We start from the raw sequence: 16,377 nt of genomic DNA, 5'->3' as shown, positions 1-16,377 counted from the left end.
TGTAAAATGAGGATAATAATGTATATTGTCAATAGGGTTATTATAAGCATCAACTGAGATAATAGATATAAAAGTATTTTATAAATTGTAAGTCCAAATCTAAAAGCAAGGTGTTATTACCGTGTTACAGCTTTACATTAAATCATTATAAGTAACATGTTCATCACACCCATTTATTGTTTTGACATTTCAAAGTAGAGTGCACACTTCCTCCTTCAACACTTGCTCTGGAGTGTGAGCTTTGGCTTAAAGAGCAACCTCTGCTCCCTCCGTGTCCCGGAAGACTCTTGGATGGGACTGGAGGGCAAGGCCTGAAGGAAGATGCCAGGTTCCATCCATGTCCAACATCTGAGAAGATGTCTGACTCTGTCCTTTGGGAAAGAGAAGCGGATGGTGAGAGATAGAGACAGAGAGCCAGTACACAAGATGGGGAGACAGAGACACACCAAGAGATACAGAGAGATAGCCAGAGAGTGATGGAGAGGGACAGAGTGAAGTAGTCACTCTTGCTCCTTCAAATATAAAGAGAATAATACATTTTAAAAATGCAGAGTTAGATAACATAAAGGAAGAAGTAACAATGATTTGAAACTAGAAAACTCATTGAAATAACACGCCTCAGAACTTTCAGTTAACATGTCTTGAGTGCTTACTGTGTGTGCCGGGTGCTACCCTAACTGCTCCACATACACTGTCTCCTGCAGCCCTCACAGCTGCCTGAGATAAATTACTATGTCCACGAGGCAGGAGAGGAAACAGGCTTTGGGAGGGTAAGTGACCTGCCCAATGTCACACAGCTAGTAAGTGGCAGGCTAGGATTTAGGCTTTTTTGCTTTTGCTTATATCACTCAAAGAGAGATTTTAAAAACTGTTTAAGAAAACAAAACAAAAAACCACTTGCCACTGTTGGTGGGATTGTAAAATGGTACAACTGCTACAGAAAACAGTATGGAGGTTCCTCAAAAAAATTAAAAATAGATCCAGTAATCCTACTTCTGGGTATATATCCAAAATAACTGAAAGTAGGGTCTCAAAGACATATTTGCACACTCATATCCACAGCAGCACTATTTGTGACAGCCAAGAGGTGTAGGCAACCCAAATGCTCATCGATAGATGAATGGAGAAATAAAATACATCATATACATGCAATGGAATATTATTCATCCTTAAAAAAGGAAGAGAGTACTACCACATGCTACAATACAGATAAACCTTGAGGACATTATGCTAAGTGAAATAAGCCAGTCACAAAAAGGCAGATACCATATGATTCCACTTATGAGGTACCTACAGCAGTCATATTCAAAACAACAGAAAGATGAATGGTAGTTACCAGGGTCTCAGAGGAGGAAGAAAGAGGAAGTTGTTGTTTAACGGATACAGAGTTTCAGATTTGCAAGATAAAAAAAGTCCTTATAATGTGAATATACTTAACACCACTGAACTGTACACTTAAAAATGGTTAAGATGGTAAATTGTTTTTTTTTTTTTACAATAAACACACACACACACACACACACACACACACAAAACCCCTAAAACCCTCTGCTTTTTGATATGTAGAAGAAAAAAGATTATTTTTCATTTTAAGAACACTAAAGCAGGAGTTAGAAACAACAGGTCCATTGATTATTCAAGTCACACTGTTACTTAAAATAATATTTTCCTACCCCAGAGGAAGTGTTCCAACGACATCCACATTGTAAGATTCTTTCAAGTTGAATCCAGCTGAAATGCCAGTTCCCATGACCACCTAAAACAGACACAAATCCAAGTGCACCTTTAGAAATGAATATTCAAATGCCACAACAATAAGCTTCAAAGAATTTGTTAGCCAAGCCAAATTTGAAAATCTCATTTTTAACATTCCAATTTAAAAAGAATTATTATTCTTAGCTTCCAGTAATTCTAACTTCTCTTAATGACTCTACCCCACATAATTAAAAGGGACTCTACAGTTTCTTTGTGGGCTGGAATTTTCTTCTTTCTTTATTCTGTTCCCTGCTGAGGTGTTTGGCTGGTTGAATGCAACTAGAAAGAGGCCATAAAACCTCTCAGAAGTTGACCTTGCCTTTGGGGGAGGTGAAATGAATCTCTGGCCAAGATATTATGAATAAAGGATAGGCAAATGTGTATGTAAATGGTGGTACAATGTCAGCGTATCATTATAAAATGTACGTTTGGATTTAGAATCCCCTGCTGACCCTGATTCCAGAACGGCAGCACGAGTGTGGTTAGAGGTCTCCACCAGCACCCCATAGTCGTCTTCGCCATTTCAGCTAGAGTCAGGATCAGAGTGGAAGCACATGTCACACTGTCACTGTACATAAGGGCATCCTGGATTGTCAGGCCATAGATTTACTTGGAGTGGGAAGTGCAACCCTTAGTGAGCTACAAGAAGAAAACCATAACAGATAATAGAAGGTGACATAGCAATTTGTTTCATCCCCAGGAACTATTGCTGTTAGAGTTTTCTGAGTGGGTTATCCAGGAGAGAAGGAATAGTGGCCGGCCAGGGAAGGGTGCCAGTCTTTCACAGTGGCGGTTGCTGCAGGAAAGCAATAATAAGGCAAGTTTATTATCAGAAACAGCAGCCTAAGAGACCGACGGCATGGGTATTTTGGGCCCCTTTAATGGAAGGGCCCTTTTCTGTTTGTGGCAATTATGGTTTTCCACCTTAATTGCATTTTTTTGTGCATTTCAAACTGGTAGAGTACCTAGAATATTAAAACCCACAGGATAAGTATGGCTCAAGTTCCTGGAGCCAATTATTTACCACTGAATCAATTTTATGCAGTGGTAAATATTTAAATCATTGTTTTCCTATCAACACAGAGATATTATAAAAGAGAACTCAAAACTCAAAAAACATTTTTATGATAGAAAAATAAATTTCATGCTTAAGAACAGTCCCCAGGCTAGGCGCGGTGGCTCATGCCTGTAATCCTAGCACTCTGGGAGGCCGAGGCGGGTGGATCACTCGAGGTCAGGAGATCAAGACCAGCCTGAGCAAGAGCGAGACCCCGTCTCTACTAAAAATAGAAAGAAATTATCTGGCCAACTAAAAAAGTATATAGAAAAAATTAGCCGGGCATAGTGGTGCATGCCTGTAGTCCCAGCTACTCGGGAGGCTGAGGTAGGAGGATCGCTTAAGCCCAGGAGTTTGAGGTTGCTGTGAGCTAGGCTGACGCCACGGCACTCACTCTAGCCTGGGCAACAGAGTGAAACTCTGTCCCCAAAAAAAAAAAAAAAAAAAGAATAGTCCCCAAACTTTCCAATATGACTTCTTTCTCCACTGTGCTAAGGAGCACTTAGGTAAGAAGTTTAAAATCACTGGTTTAAGGTATTATTGGAAGACTATAATTACAATGATAGAATTATGAAAAAACCATTCCCCTAAGACACAGGAAGGACTTTTTAAAGGGAACCGGGAAACAGAATTAGTAACCCAAGGTGGGAGACGCAATCTTCATCATTTTCTTCATAATTATAGCTTGCCTGCCTTCTTTCCCATGCAAAGGTACTCAGAACCTCGTGCTGTACCTCCAAGTGGAAACAGGAACTCTGCGCTCAGCCCCAGTGAGAGAAGAGGTTTTAAACGTGATAACCTTTTTTTTTTTTTTGCTTGTTAAAAGGTAATATTAATAATACAAAGTAGATAAGACCAAGGCATGGAAAAGGATGGAAAGGATTGGCTTCCTGATGAACTATACCAGCCATTAGTTTTCATAGCTGGAACTTTTTGCTAAATTTGGATCAGACACCCATACTTTATATTTTTTATCCTTGTGGCTCCCACACATGCACAAAGGAGATAGATGGAGGGGGCCAACCATAGGGACACTTTGGATATTATAAGGTCTCTAGGGAAACAGTGACATCTGTTGGACACTGTGCAAACTTCTAGCTGGAGGTAGTTCACAGTTTGAACATCAGTTTACATTGTGTTCCCTTCAGTAACGCCGTATCTTTGAAAGCTGGGTGTTGAGTGATAGCTGTAATTAAGAAGCAGGAAACATGCAAAAATCCATGTGCATAGGAAATGAGGGTAGCAGTGTCCAGTCTGATTCTGAGCTGTGAGGATTTGTGCAGTGCCCACCAGGCACACACATTCCAGGAATAAATAACAGCAGTTACTTAAGACCATAATAAAATACTTTTTATTCCAATTCATGTCCATATTTTTACAAATAGCTACTAAGTTGTTAGTCATAAATACATATTAAGGTGTTTGGACCTAACAACTTCGTAAATGGAACTGTGAGGTATTTCTTTTGGTTTAGGATTGCTAAGGAACTGAGAAAGTTTGGGAATGTTTGTCTTTTCAAAATGGAAACAGCTTTATTTTTTTCCAGATTATTAAAGTAATATGTGCGCTTTACAAAACAATTAGACAATAAAAAGTTGGGAAAAACAAATGCTCCATAATCCCATCACTCAGGGATAATGTTAAAATTTTCATGTATGGTCTTGACCTATATTTTAAAAATCATCTAAGTTTCGATGCTTTTTCTTTTCTTTTTTTTTTTTTTGAGACAGAGTCTCACTTTGTTGCCCGGGCTACAGTGAGTGCCGTGGCATCAGCCTAGCTCACAGCAACCTCAAACTCCTGGGCTTAAGCGATCCTACTGCCTCAGCCTCCCGAGTAGCTGGGACTACAGGCATGAGCCACCATGCCCGGCTAATTTTTTTGTATATATATTTTTAGCTGGCCAGATAATTTCTTTCTATTTTTAGTAGAGACAGGGTCTCACTCTTGCTCAGGCTGGTCTCGAACTCCTGACCTCGAGCGATCCACCCGCCTCAGCCTCCCAGAGCTAGGATTACAGGCGTGAGCCACCGCGCCCGGCCAGTCTTTTTACTTTTTTTCCAGTGAATTTTTAAGAGTTCCCTTTGACAAATTCTAACCTCCTTCCGGCAGAACTAAGAGAAAAAAAGATCCTTTAACTCCCTGTTCCTCTTTCATCGACTTCAAAATCCCTTACAGAGACAGGTGTATGGGGCTGTTAAAGTTGAACATGTCATCGCCTCGAGTTGACTTACCGCAAAGAACTCTAAAGGAATGGGTGCTGGCAATTTCTCTTTAAATCTTTCATTAAACTCCTTGCCACCCAACAGCAAACCGAAAACCATCAGACCGACGCCTAGAGAACACACGTTGAGGTTTTTAACATTCTGCAACACAGCAACTGTACTCTGTAACACAGTGAACACTGGGTGTTTACATCAAGAAATCCCCCTCGAGGAGACACTCTAGTGCACTCATTCAGACCAGCCACCCTCTTTATTGGACATTTCTAGTTAAAAGTTCTCAGGCTGAAATCTCTTTGTTGTTTTCACCAATTAGGAGGCATTTGACCCCATCATACATACAACTTAGTAGTTGTCACAGATGTCATTTTTGTCAATCTTACAGCATCAGTGACATGCTGATGTTTCAATGTAATATTATAAAATTTAGAAAAAGAACCCTGAAGCTGAGTCCTGAGCATTAGGAAAGAATTAAGGGTTGATATCAATAAACTACCCCATAGGCAAATACATAGAAAAGCTTCTAGGAGCTCAAAGAAGGAGAAATTATTTTTAGCAGATGAAAGAGAAATCAGATGGACTTTGAAGCCAAGAGAGTGCCAAAGTTTGGAGAGTTAGAGAAGAAAACCACTTAAGTATATCATAGGGTTATGGTTTGGGTACCTTAAATATATTCAGTTCCCATTCAAAACAAAATAAAGTAGACTTCCTACCCATCCTTTCCTATCAATACCTAGAGCATACTCAGGTGTACTCATATATTGTATTTTCTTTGTAACAAGGCATTTCAAGAAGTCTCACAGCAAGAACTGTGTTATCAGCTATTGTGGGAAACTAAGAATTTAGTTATTTAGGGAATATCCTACAGTTGATTCCATTCTAGTCAATCAAGGACAAAAAAGTTAATTCCTCAAAGTGACTTTCCTAGACCCTTAATCTAAATAGGTTTCCCAATTCAACTTTCAGAGCAGCCTGTACCTTTTCTTTATAGCACTTAAGACAAATTGTAATTAATTACATGTTCATGCAATTAATGGTTTACTAACTGTCCTCCCACTGGGCTGTAAGCTCCAAAGGGCAAGGGCTGTACCTGTTCTGCTCAGTGCTGGCTGTCTGTGTCTAGCACAGTGTCTGGCACATTAATACCTGCAAAGGCAACAGGCCTTACTTTCCAAGGATGGCTTTAGCAGCATCTCAGAAGTTTTGATATGTATCAATAATACTTCCAGTGTCAATTAATTCTAATCATTTCCTAATTCTTCTTTATCCATGGGTCATTTAGAAATGTGTTTTTTAAGTAATACGTTCTCAAAACTTGCTTACAAAGGTGATTCTATGTCAAACACTTTCATTCATTAAAATAAAATTTATGATGGATCTTAAAAAAAAGAAATGTGTTTTTTGGTTTCTAATTGTATGGGGGTTTTAAAGGTATATTTAGTTATTGATTTCTAATTATATTTCATTGTGTGAAAAATCCTGAATTTTTAGAATCTGTGATCAAACTCACATAAGTTTTAACATGATCAGTTATTATCATTCCTCCCCAAGTGCTTGCAAATAATTTATATTTTCTCTGAGTTGGGTAGTCTATATATTTTTTGTTAAACTGGTTAATTATGTTTGTTCAGTCTTTTATAGCCTTATTTTTTTTTTTTGTCTGCTTGAGTTAGCAGTTTTTGAGAGAGATATGTTCTACTATGCCTTTAAATTATTTATTAGTTTCCAAAAAGAACATGATTTGGTCATAAGACAAAGCTCTCTCTTCACCTGGAGTGATGGTGCAGTTACCAAAAAAAAGACCTAGCAAAAAATTTCTTGTGAAGTAGGTGATATCACATATTAATAAAGTGAGATTTTAAGGTTTAATCTTCTTTGTAGTACTTTTCTCAGAAAACCTTAGAATAACTGAATCTTTCCCTTTTATGGAAATTCTTGGAAAAAAAAGAACTGTGAGCCTTGAAGGTAAAAGAGATACAGAAGAGAAGGTGGTGGGGAGTGGGGGGAATAAAAAGAGGTACCAGGAAGCCAGGAAGTTGCTTACTTACATACACCACTGAAAAGATCCCACTGTACCGCTTTGTCTTAACTCCGAACAGGTATTTTAACATGGAGGTGAAGACATGCACAGCTGCTGCAGTGGTAAACCCACGGACCAGAGGCTCTGTGAGATATATGGCTACAAATCCGAACCTACAGACACCTAGGCAAAACTATTTAATGACAAAGAAACAAATAAATCACATGATAGGTCAGGAAGTTATGACCAACAAAAAACATGTTTAAAAATTCTTTCTGGTTCACTTTCTAACACTACAAACTTTTACCTGCAGTAGGTAAGTAGCTAACAAATCAATCAAGCAGCTTGGAGCCCCACTGAGCATTGGCCACACTCAGGCCTGCCCTGTCCATGGAGCTGGGGGCATAACTACCATGCATGAATCCTGGCTGTTCCTTCCAAGCATAGGGATGTCCTCTTCCCAGGACTAACCAATCCTGCTGTTTCTAGTTTGCCTTGCTTTTGGGTTTTGTAAAGTAGCCAATCAGGCTGGGCATGATGGTTGTAATCCTAGCTCTCTGGGAGGCCAAGGCTGGAGAATTGCTTGAGCTCAGGAATTAGAGACCAGCCTGACCAAGAGCAAGAGACCCTGTCTCTCTTAAAAATAGAAAAATTAGCTGAGTGTCGTGGTGCACGCCTGTAGCCCTAGCTACCTGGGAGGCTGAGGCAGGAGGATCGCTTGAGCTCAGGAGTTTGAGGCTGCAGTGAGCTATGATGATGCCACTGTACTCTACCCAGGGCAACAAAATGAGACTCTGTCTCAAAAAAAAAAAAAAAAAAAAAGGTAAATTGAATCCCCCTTCTCACTCCCCACTCCTTCATAAAATATATATATATATATATATATATATATGCCAACTGAAGCTTGCTTACTAGTCATTCCTGGTGGTAAATGAGGCCTGCAGTGGGACTGGTGTTGCTGCATGCTATGAACCCTGAGCTCTGGAGTTCTGCTGGCTGTCCCTGCCTGCCATGTAGCAAGACCAGCTGAGATCACTCAACAGGTATTTATTACATTAACAAATGAGAGCCCATTTCCCCATCTTTGAGTCTTACCTGAATGATTCCTGAAAGTAAGGTCACAGACATGGCAACTTTCACTCTCAAGGCATCTCTGGCTTCTGTGCCATTGGTTGCATTTACTCCTCCCGGAATGACTATATCATCTGGTACTAATCGAACAGCCACACCGCCAATCATCAGGCTTATAACTGCAAAAGGACCTGGAATAATGAAGCACAAATGATGCCTGTTTAGGGATCCAAGGAAACTACCTTCAGAGTACCTGGTGTGGTTGGTGCCAGTAAACCAAGGGACACAGGTGAGGTCAATAGTCATCCTTGAAAGAAGACTGTACTGCCTTCCTGTAGTATCCTGCCTCCGGGGTGCGGGCAACTGTGTGTGCAGACTGTATTTTCCAAAATGACCACAACAATATCTTCCATGCCACAAATGCTCGTTGATATCTCCCCATCAAGAGGTGGAGTCTAATTCCTCTTTCCTTGAATCTGGATGGGCTTGTGACTTGTTAATAACCAAAAAAAAAAAAAAAAATGTAGTGGAAGTGACACTGTGTGACTTCTGAGGCCAGGTAATAAAAGGTGATGCAGCTTCCACCTGAGAGCTGTAATACTTGGGCTGGAGCCCTGAGCTCCAGGTGTAAGAAAGCTCCAACTAGGCCACATGGAGAATTCCTGGGACTACATGGAGAGAGGGAGAAGGAAGAGAGGATAGAGGGAGGAAGAAGGGAGGTGGAAGTCCAGACTAGCACTTCCCAAATCATGACCTACAGGAACTGTGAGAGATAATAAAATGCTTGTTGTTTTAAGTTGCCAAATTTTGGGGTATTTGTTACCCAGCAATAGATATTTGAAACATCGTGTGTTTGATGGTGGTAGCAACAACACTATCATGAAATCCATATGCATTTGAAAAACTAAAGAGAAAACATGTACAATTCAGAGACTAAAACGTGATGAATGAAATACATGCATAGTAATTAGGAACTTGAAGTACTACTATTAAAAGAAAAATCAGATGCAAGTTATATTAAGAAATAAAGCATGTATCTCATTTTACAGATTTCAACAATTGCTCTTTTCCACAAGAAAATGGTCTTTTTAAAAAAATCATTCCCAAGATAATAAGAAAGTCATAAGTTCTAGAAATCTTAAGAAGGATGTATTTTTTTTAAAGCACCTATTGTGTATACAGTAACAAAAGTTATTAAGCAGATTTTTAATAACCACCATGCTATTTCTTTGGCACATTACAAATCTTGGAAACCCAAAAGAAAAGGTACTAGAATATCAAGTACAAGCTTTTACCTATGGATATGTGTCTGGAGGTTCCAAAAAAACAATACATGATGACGGGATAAAATGAGGAGTACAGGCCAAATACCGGAGGTACGGCTGCCAGCATTGCAAAGGCTAAGCCTGTGGGATGAGACCAAACAGAAATGGGGAGATCATTAGAAAACAGAGGGGTTACATGTATTTTCCTTTTAGTTCTTTACCTCTGATGAACAAGTGAAACCTGCCTTTCTTCCACCCCAATCCCACATGTAATCCCACACTGCTGCTTGCAGAGTCCGAGCTGAGACAGTCTTCCTGTCTTTTCCTTTTTGCCAGTGGGCAGATATTTTTTCTGCTTTATTCTTTGGCAAAATAGATAAGGGCAAAAAAAAAAGCTTACTTAACAGGTGCAGTTGCAATCTGGTGTTGATGCACAAATGCTGGCTCCTCTACTAGGGCATTTTTGTCAGTTCTCCGGAGACCCGTTAGCAATAAGGAACTCCCGTTGTACTATTCCCTGGCTTAGGTAATGCCCTCTCCCCTGAATCTTAGATCCCCCCCCCCTTAGCTCCTTATCAGAAGGTACAGTCTTTCAGGATCTTTCTGCTGGCATATGACCATCCTGTAGGCAGTCTTCTTGGGCAGGTACCTTTCAAATGAGCCACGCCTGGTGACCTTCCAAGGTACCCAGTTGTTCAATGGGAAAGCTTGGCATTTTACCCCAAGAAACTTGGGAAGTGCAGGTCACACCCTCTGAAGAACTCTCTCTTCATTCTGTTGTCCTGAACAGTTCACACCATCCTTTACCTGTAGACTTTTTTTAAATACAATTTTTTAGAGCTGCTAGACTTTTTTTTCACACAAGAATCAGGCAGCGGTCTCTGCAAACTCCAGGAGACATTGTCCAACGCTCAGAGTTGCCCTCTTGCAGTCCTTCCTTCCTTGACTTTAGGTGAAGTGGAAATGCATAGGACTTTAGCTTCTCTAGAAAATTCTCATTCCAAATCTTATGTCAATCTTTTCATTCCCTCGTATATTTTGTTGAAGTGATGCACTAAAGAGAGAGTCTGGGCATCTTTAACTCATAGTTTTGCATAGATTGTCTTGCACCCCCCTTTAGAATGTGCAGGCAACAAGCACGCTTTGTCCCCAGCTTTCAGGACTCAGCCAAGTTTCTGGGACAACTGGAAAACTCACTTAATGCACTGTTATGCTGTGAAGAAAAAAAACCTTTAGCAAAAAAAGAGTTAGGAAAGCGGATACCTACTTCATACATAATAATATGGTCATCCAAATGTTGTCTTTTTAAAAAAAAAATTTATTTCTAGCAAAGAAATGCAAGCATACAGTTTAAAAAGCCATGTGCCACTCAAAGGCTCTTAGGAAAAGCCAGCTCTTTTCTGCGCCCTCCTCTGCAGGTTCTGCTGCTCACAGGCAATCACCTCCAGCTCTACTAGCTGGTTTTCTGCTATTTTCCTCCATTTCCCTAAGTCAGCAGTTCTCAATGGAGAGTGCTTTTGCCCCCAGGGGACATTTGGCAATTTTTAATTGTTATGCTGGGGAGGTGGGGGGGTTCCTACTGCAGGGGTGGAGGCCAGGGATGCTGCTAAGCATCCTACAGTCGTCCTATACCAACAACCTAAGTGACGCAGCATTGAGAAATTTTGTTCTAGATAACATGTCTGGGTTGCTATTTCTTAATTTATCAATTTTAGATACAAACCATTAACTTTCTATTATGTCTACCTTGTCAGCTTTTCATTAGTTATGTCATATTATAGTTATGTGACTTTTTCCTTTCTAGAAAGTTTTGGGATCCCTAGTATTCTGATATTGTACTATGATATGCCTTGTTTTATTTTTCATTTATTCTTCTGGGTACTTAATGATTCCTCTCAGTCTGAAAATCAAGGAATCTCTCAGTTTTCAATTCTGGAGATTATTCTTTGATAAATTTTTCCCTTCTGTCCACTCTCTTCTTTCTTTCTGGAACTTCTACTTAGATGTATGATGGACACCAGGATTGATCCTCTGGTGTTCTTATCTTTTCTCCCTTATTATCTGTTTATTTAACTTCTTCTACTTCCAGATTTCCTCTACTTTATCTTCCAACTCTCCAACTGAATATTTTATTCTAGCTATCATGTTTTTTAAATTTCTATGAGCTCTTTCTTGTTCTCTGAGTGTTCTTTCTCAAAATAGCATCCTGTTCTTGTTTCATGGATTCAATTATGTTTTTATATCTCTTTAAGGATATTATGGTTTTAAAGTTTTAAATTTTGTCCTCTTCATTACTTCTGTTCCCAGTGAGTTCCTTTTTGTGTGTGTGGTTTGGTCTCTGTTTTTCTTTTCTTTTTGTTTTTTGAGACAGGGTCTCGCTCTATCACCTGACTAGAGTGCAGTGGCATCATCATAGCTCACAGCAGCCTCAAACTCCTGGGCTCGAGTGTTCCTCCTGCCTCAGCCTCCTGAGCAGCTGGGACTACAGGCCCACACCACCACACGGGGCTAATTTTTCTATTTTTTTGTAGAGACAGGGTCTTGCTCTTGCTCACTGGTCTCAAACTCCTTGCCTCAAGCAGTCCTCCTGCCTCAGTCTCTTAAAGTGCTAGGATTACAGGTGTGAGCCATTGTGCTTGGCCCTGGTCTCTGTTTTCTTGAAGCCTCATGTGCATTGGCTCATTTTGTATACTGGTGGGCCTTACTGTAGGGCAACTGGGTGGCCAGCCAGCATTTTCGTTGGGGGACCTCAGTTGTCACTACAGGTCTTTTATAGGATACCATCTGCCGTGGCCTCTAAATCTTCTTGCAGGCACTTTGCAGCTGAGCAGGGCAAGGGAGCAGCCTTTGTTTGCTCATAGTTCAGTGTGCAGACTTGACTTAATCCTCCTGACATCTCTCAGTATTTTCACCCTACCATCCACTGCGCAGTGTAGGTGTGGGGACCTGAGTGCCTACGTGCTACTTATTGCACAGACTTTCAACCAGTTCTCTTGCTTTTAGTCATCTAACTCCCAACTTTGACAATACTTGAAGTCTCCAATTTCCCAGTGTTCTGTAGAGTAGGTACCTACATTTCAGCCTCCTCCACTCTGATAATTCAGTTGTCACTTGTCCATCTGCTTGCTGTTTTTCTTTTTCTTTTTTCTGTTCCACTGTGTCTCCTCTCTCATATTCTTTGTCCTTGCTAGTTTATACCATATTCCCTTCCCAGACTGTTGGGATTTCAAGCCAATTAGAGATAAAAGCATGCATTCAATCCTGCATGCTTAATGAAAAATCTTTTTAGTAGTTTAAATTATTTATCAATCACAAGAAATTTATTTTCTATCAGATCTCTATCTTTGCTATATTTTGTTTTTCATATATATCCATCTTCATTAATTATGGGCAGAAAAATACCTTTTTTAATACAATTTGACTGTGGGATGATCTATGCCTCAGCAGTGTTTGACCTACTGGATCATTCCCTGTTTTAAAATAATTTCTTCCTCTCTGTAATTCCACACACTCCTGGTTTTCCTTTCTCCTTTCCAGATAATTCTTTTCTGTCTCTTCTGCTGGTTCCTCCTTCTCTATTTGGCCTTTAATATAGGAGAGATTAATCTTGGCTCCCTCTTTTTTCACTCCACTCCACACTCTCCCTAAGTGCCCTGGCCTATTGCCATGGCTTAAATGCTATCCATAGGTTAAAGATTCCCGAAGTGCTATCTCTAAGTCCATACCTCTCTTTTGAGCCCACCACATATTAAATATAAATATGAAATATCTACTTGTCTCTCTCACAAGGATCTCAGATTTAACATGTTCAAACTTACCCTTTAATTCCATTCCCGTGATCTTTGTCTGCAATTGGTACCTCCATCCCCCAGGTGTTTGAAACAGAAACCTGGGAGTCATACTTGACCACTCCTCTTCCTCCCCATACCCACATCCAACTCGTCAGCCACCTTAATGTTAGTCTCGGCATGCCCTCCTCCCTCGTTCTCCCTAAATGAATCCAACAGCCAGTCTTGCCGATCCTACCTACACAATATATCACATATCTTCCCAATTCTTTCCATTTTTACAGCCATCATCCTAGTTCAAGATAGAAGGTCTACTGGTTGAAAATAAGTTTGTGAAATGACTATGAAATCCCAACCAGGCAAAATCCTGAGGATTTCTCTGAGTATGAGTTCACAAAGTCAAGGCAGTCATTTCCTGCAGCGTTTTCAGTCCAACTTCACTGCATGTCAGTTGAGCTTCTGTTTCCCACTTCAGACACTAGGTCCTTATCTGCACCTTCCCCTGCCTTTCCACCTGCCTTCAAATCTGTCCCTTTCTCTTTGGTGATGGCACCAAAATGGTTGTGGGAAACTTTCATAAACCTGGTTTAAGATTTTTGTTTAATAAATTTGGTAAATCAATCACTTGGAAAATTAAAAACTCAGCTAATTGACATTAGAGGAAGAGACTGTTTTGACAAATTAATTTTTGGGAAGCTGGCTAGAAGGGAATAGATTTTTGGCCAGCTGGCCTAGAGCTGCTCAAGCCATTATCACCTTTGCTACATTGAGACACTGTCACCTCTAACTGGTCTCCCCACACCTGTTCTGGTCCCTCCCCTCCCTGCAACCAAACCCATTCCCCACACAGCAGTCTCAGTGACCTCTGACACAGAGAACCCAAGTGAAAAACACCCTTGACAGCTCTTCACTGCACTCAGAATGAAATCCAAAAGTGGCCCGAGAAGGCTCTGCAGGCCTCTGTCTGCCTCGCCAGCTACTTCCCCGGCTCCCTGCATGCCCAGCACACCGCCTTCCTGTTAATGCTGCGAGCCACACCCAGCTCTTTCCCTACTCTGTGCCTTCACACATGCTATTCCTTCTGCCTGAAATGCTTTTTCTCTCATTCTCAACCTGCCTCAGGTCTGAGCTCAAATCTCACTTCCTCAAAGAGGTTTCTGTGACTTCCTTACTTAAATTAGATTGTCTATTATTATCTTATAGTAACCTGTCTTTTCCTTCCTAGTGTTTATCATCACTTGTAGTTAAAAATCTATATGTGCTTTTATTTGCTTCATGCCTCACTCCCTGATTGGTTAGTAGATCCATGAGGACAGGGAGAGCTTGGCAGGTGCTTAATAATTGTTTAGATGAATAAATTAATGAATATTTTCTTAAGTTCTTATATCCCATATAAAATTACAGAGCAGCAAAGGAATTCAGTGTATCGTAGACCCTTGTAATTAGGACATGGACTTGGAAGCCAAGAACCTTAACAACAACCACAACAAAATGTTCACTGAGTGACTGACTGACTTAGCAAGAGGTAAGATAATGCCCAATCTATGTTCTGATCTGCAAACAGTATCACCATTTTCTACTATCAATATCTCTGGGACTTTTTAAGGGTTAAGTGTTTCTGAAGAATCCCTTTAGACAGGTAAAGATTACTAGAATGATATGATGAAAACTATGAATTTATAGTCATGATGAAATAAGCAGAAACAAAGTCAAGCAATTGTTTGAGGAGATGGTAACAAGGAAAATAAAAAAAGAAAGAAATATATTCTACTAACCTTGAGGAAGCTGAAGTACTCCTGTACTTATGCCTGACACCAAGTCACCCAACACGTACTCCTTGAATTTGTATGCTGGTAACCATTTCGTTATGGGTAGGAACATATAAATGATATTTCTTATTTTCTTAGGAGTACATCTGGGAGGACAAAGAAAAACAGAGGTAAAGTCATATGAGGAACATCTCTGTAGGATTCACACCAAAGCGTTTTCCCTTCCTCATATCCAAGAATAAGAAAAAATTCACAATTGGTTATTCAAGATGTTGCCAAATGGGGTATAGGAGTCAGGGTGGGGAAAAAGACAAAGTGGCTGGAACATTCCTGGAGACAAAGGGAAGAGATGGGTATTTTGAAGATGGGTAGAGAATTAAAAAGTGAGTTGTTTACACAGATGTAAGGCATAGTAGGAATTCAATAAACATGGTGAAATACATGATGAAGCTTGTGTTCAATCAAATATCTAACACTGACTGAACCATTGTGAACAGCTTTGCAAATCACGAGGGCTCACCATTCATTTTTACTCCACTTCACTAAACAGATTTTCTTTACACATTTGACCTTGCTTCTCTCATAACTGAATGATACAATAAAGGAAATAGGTTAAAATACAACATACGTGAATGCCTGTTTCAGCTTATCCGCAATGGAATCCGAAACCTTGTCCTTTGTGTGTAGTCTTTCCTGGAGGACCGGATGACTAAAGATAGGCCTTTCCACATAGTACCTCTGGGTTGCTGCAAGGATTTCATTTTCTTCAGCATGATCCATAGTCCTCTGAAATTATTCATCAACAGCAGTAGACAAGCATTTCTTGAGTGTAACTAAGGGAAAAAGAAAAACGCCATTATTTTATCTTATTATCATATTTTGAGACAGTATCTCACTTTGTTGCCTGGGCTGGAGTGCAGTGGCTTGATCATAATTCATTGCTGCCTGAAACTCCTGGGCTCAAGCGATCCTCCTGCTTCAGCCTCCTGAGTAGCTGGGACTAGAGGTGTTAGCCATCATGCCTGGCTATATTTATTGTTTTATTTTTTGAAGATACAGGGTTTCTCTGTGTTGCCCAGGCTGGTCTCGAACTCCTGGCCTCAAGCAATCCTCCCATCTCAGCCTCCCAAAGTGCTAGGATTACAAGTGTGAGCCACCACACCTTGCCAAAATCCCATTTCAGGTGCCAAAATCCTACTGATGACTATTTCTAAATACCTCTTCTTTACAGTACTCTAAGTTCTTCTGAGGCCTTTTCTGGACACCTCAGAGCACCTAACATGTTGTTCTGTGTATAGTTCGCACTAATAAATAAAATAAAATAAAAATCAACAAAAAACAAACGTGACTTATTTTCTCCGAGGGCAATAAGTGGGTAACAAAAACTCATATTAAGTTGAATGGCTAAATACCACAGTCAGTTGCCTCTA

At 40.1% G+C, this 16,377-nt stretch overlaps 1 protein-coding gene across 3 annotated transcripts in view; it reads right to left on the bottom strand.

The window, feature by feature from the left end:
- The window catches only part of SLC26A5 (solute carrier family 26 member 5), a 31,105-nt gene extending 15,325 nt beyond the window's left edge, over window positions 1-15,780 (bottom strand). For 2 of the 3 annotated variants that reach the window (XM_045564271.1, XM_045564273.1), the window contains exons 1-7: window positions 15,576-15,780; window positions 14,954-15,093; window positions 9,421-9,531; window positions 8,150-8,316; window positions 7,083-7,247; window positions 5,047-5,199; window positions 1,674-1,756 (exon numbers count right to left, since the gene is read on the bottom strand). In XM_045564271.1, coding sequence (XP_045420227.1) covers window positions 1,674-1,756; window positions 5,047-5,199; window positions 7,083-7,247; window positions 8,150-8,316; window positions 9,421-9,531; window positions 14,954-15,093; window positions 15,576-15,727 — 971 coding nt within the window. In that variant the 5' untranslated portion in view covers window positions 15,728-15,780. The remainder of the gene's footprint in view (window positions 1-1,673; window positions 1,757-5,046; window positions 5,200-7,082; window positions 7,248-8,149; window positions 8,317-9,420; window positions 9,532-14,953; window positions 15,094-15,575) is intronic. The other variant, XM_045564274.1, reaches the window with a different exon arrangement.
- Window positions 15,781-16,377: the final 597 nt, after the last annotated feature.

Source organism: Lemur catta, chromosome 11 (genome assembly GCF_020740605.2).
Source record: "Lemur catta isolate mLemCat1 chromosome 11, mLemCat1.pri, whole genome shotgun sequence".
NCBI classification, from domain to species: domain Eukaryota; kingdom Metazoa; phylum Chordata; class Mammalia; order Primates; family Lemuridae; genus Lemur; species Lemur catta.
This window is presented reverse-complemented; position numbering and strand designations above follow the sequence as displayed.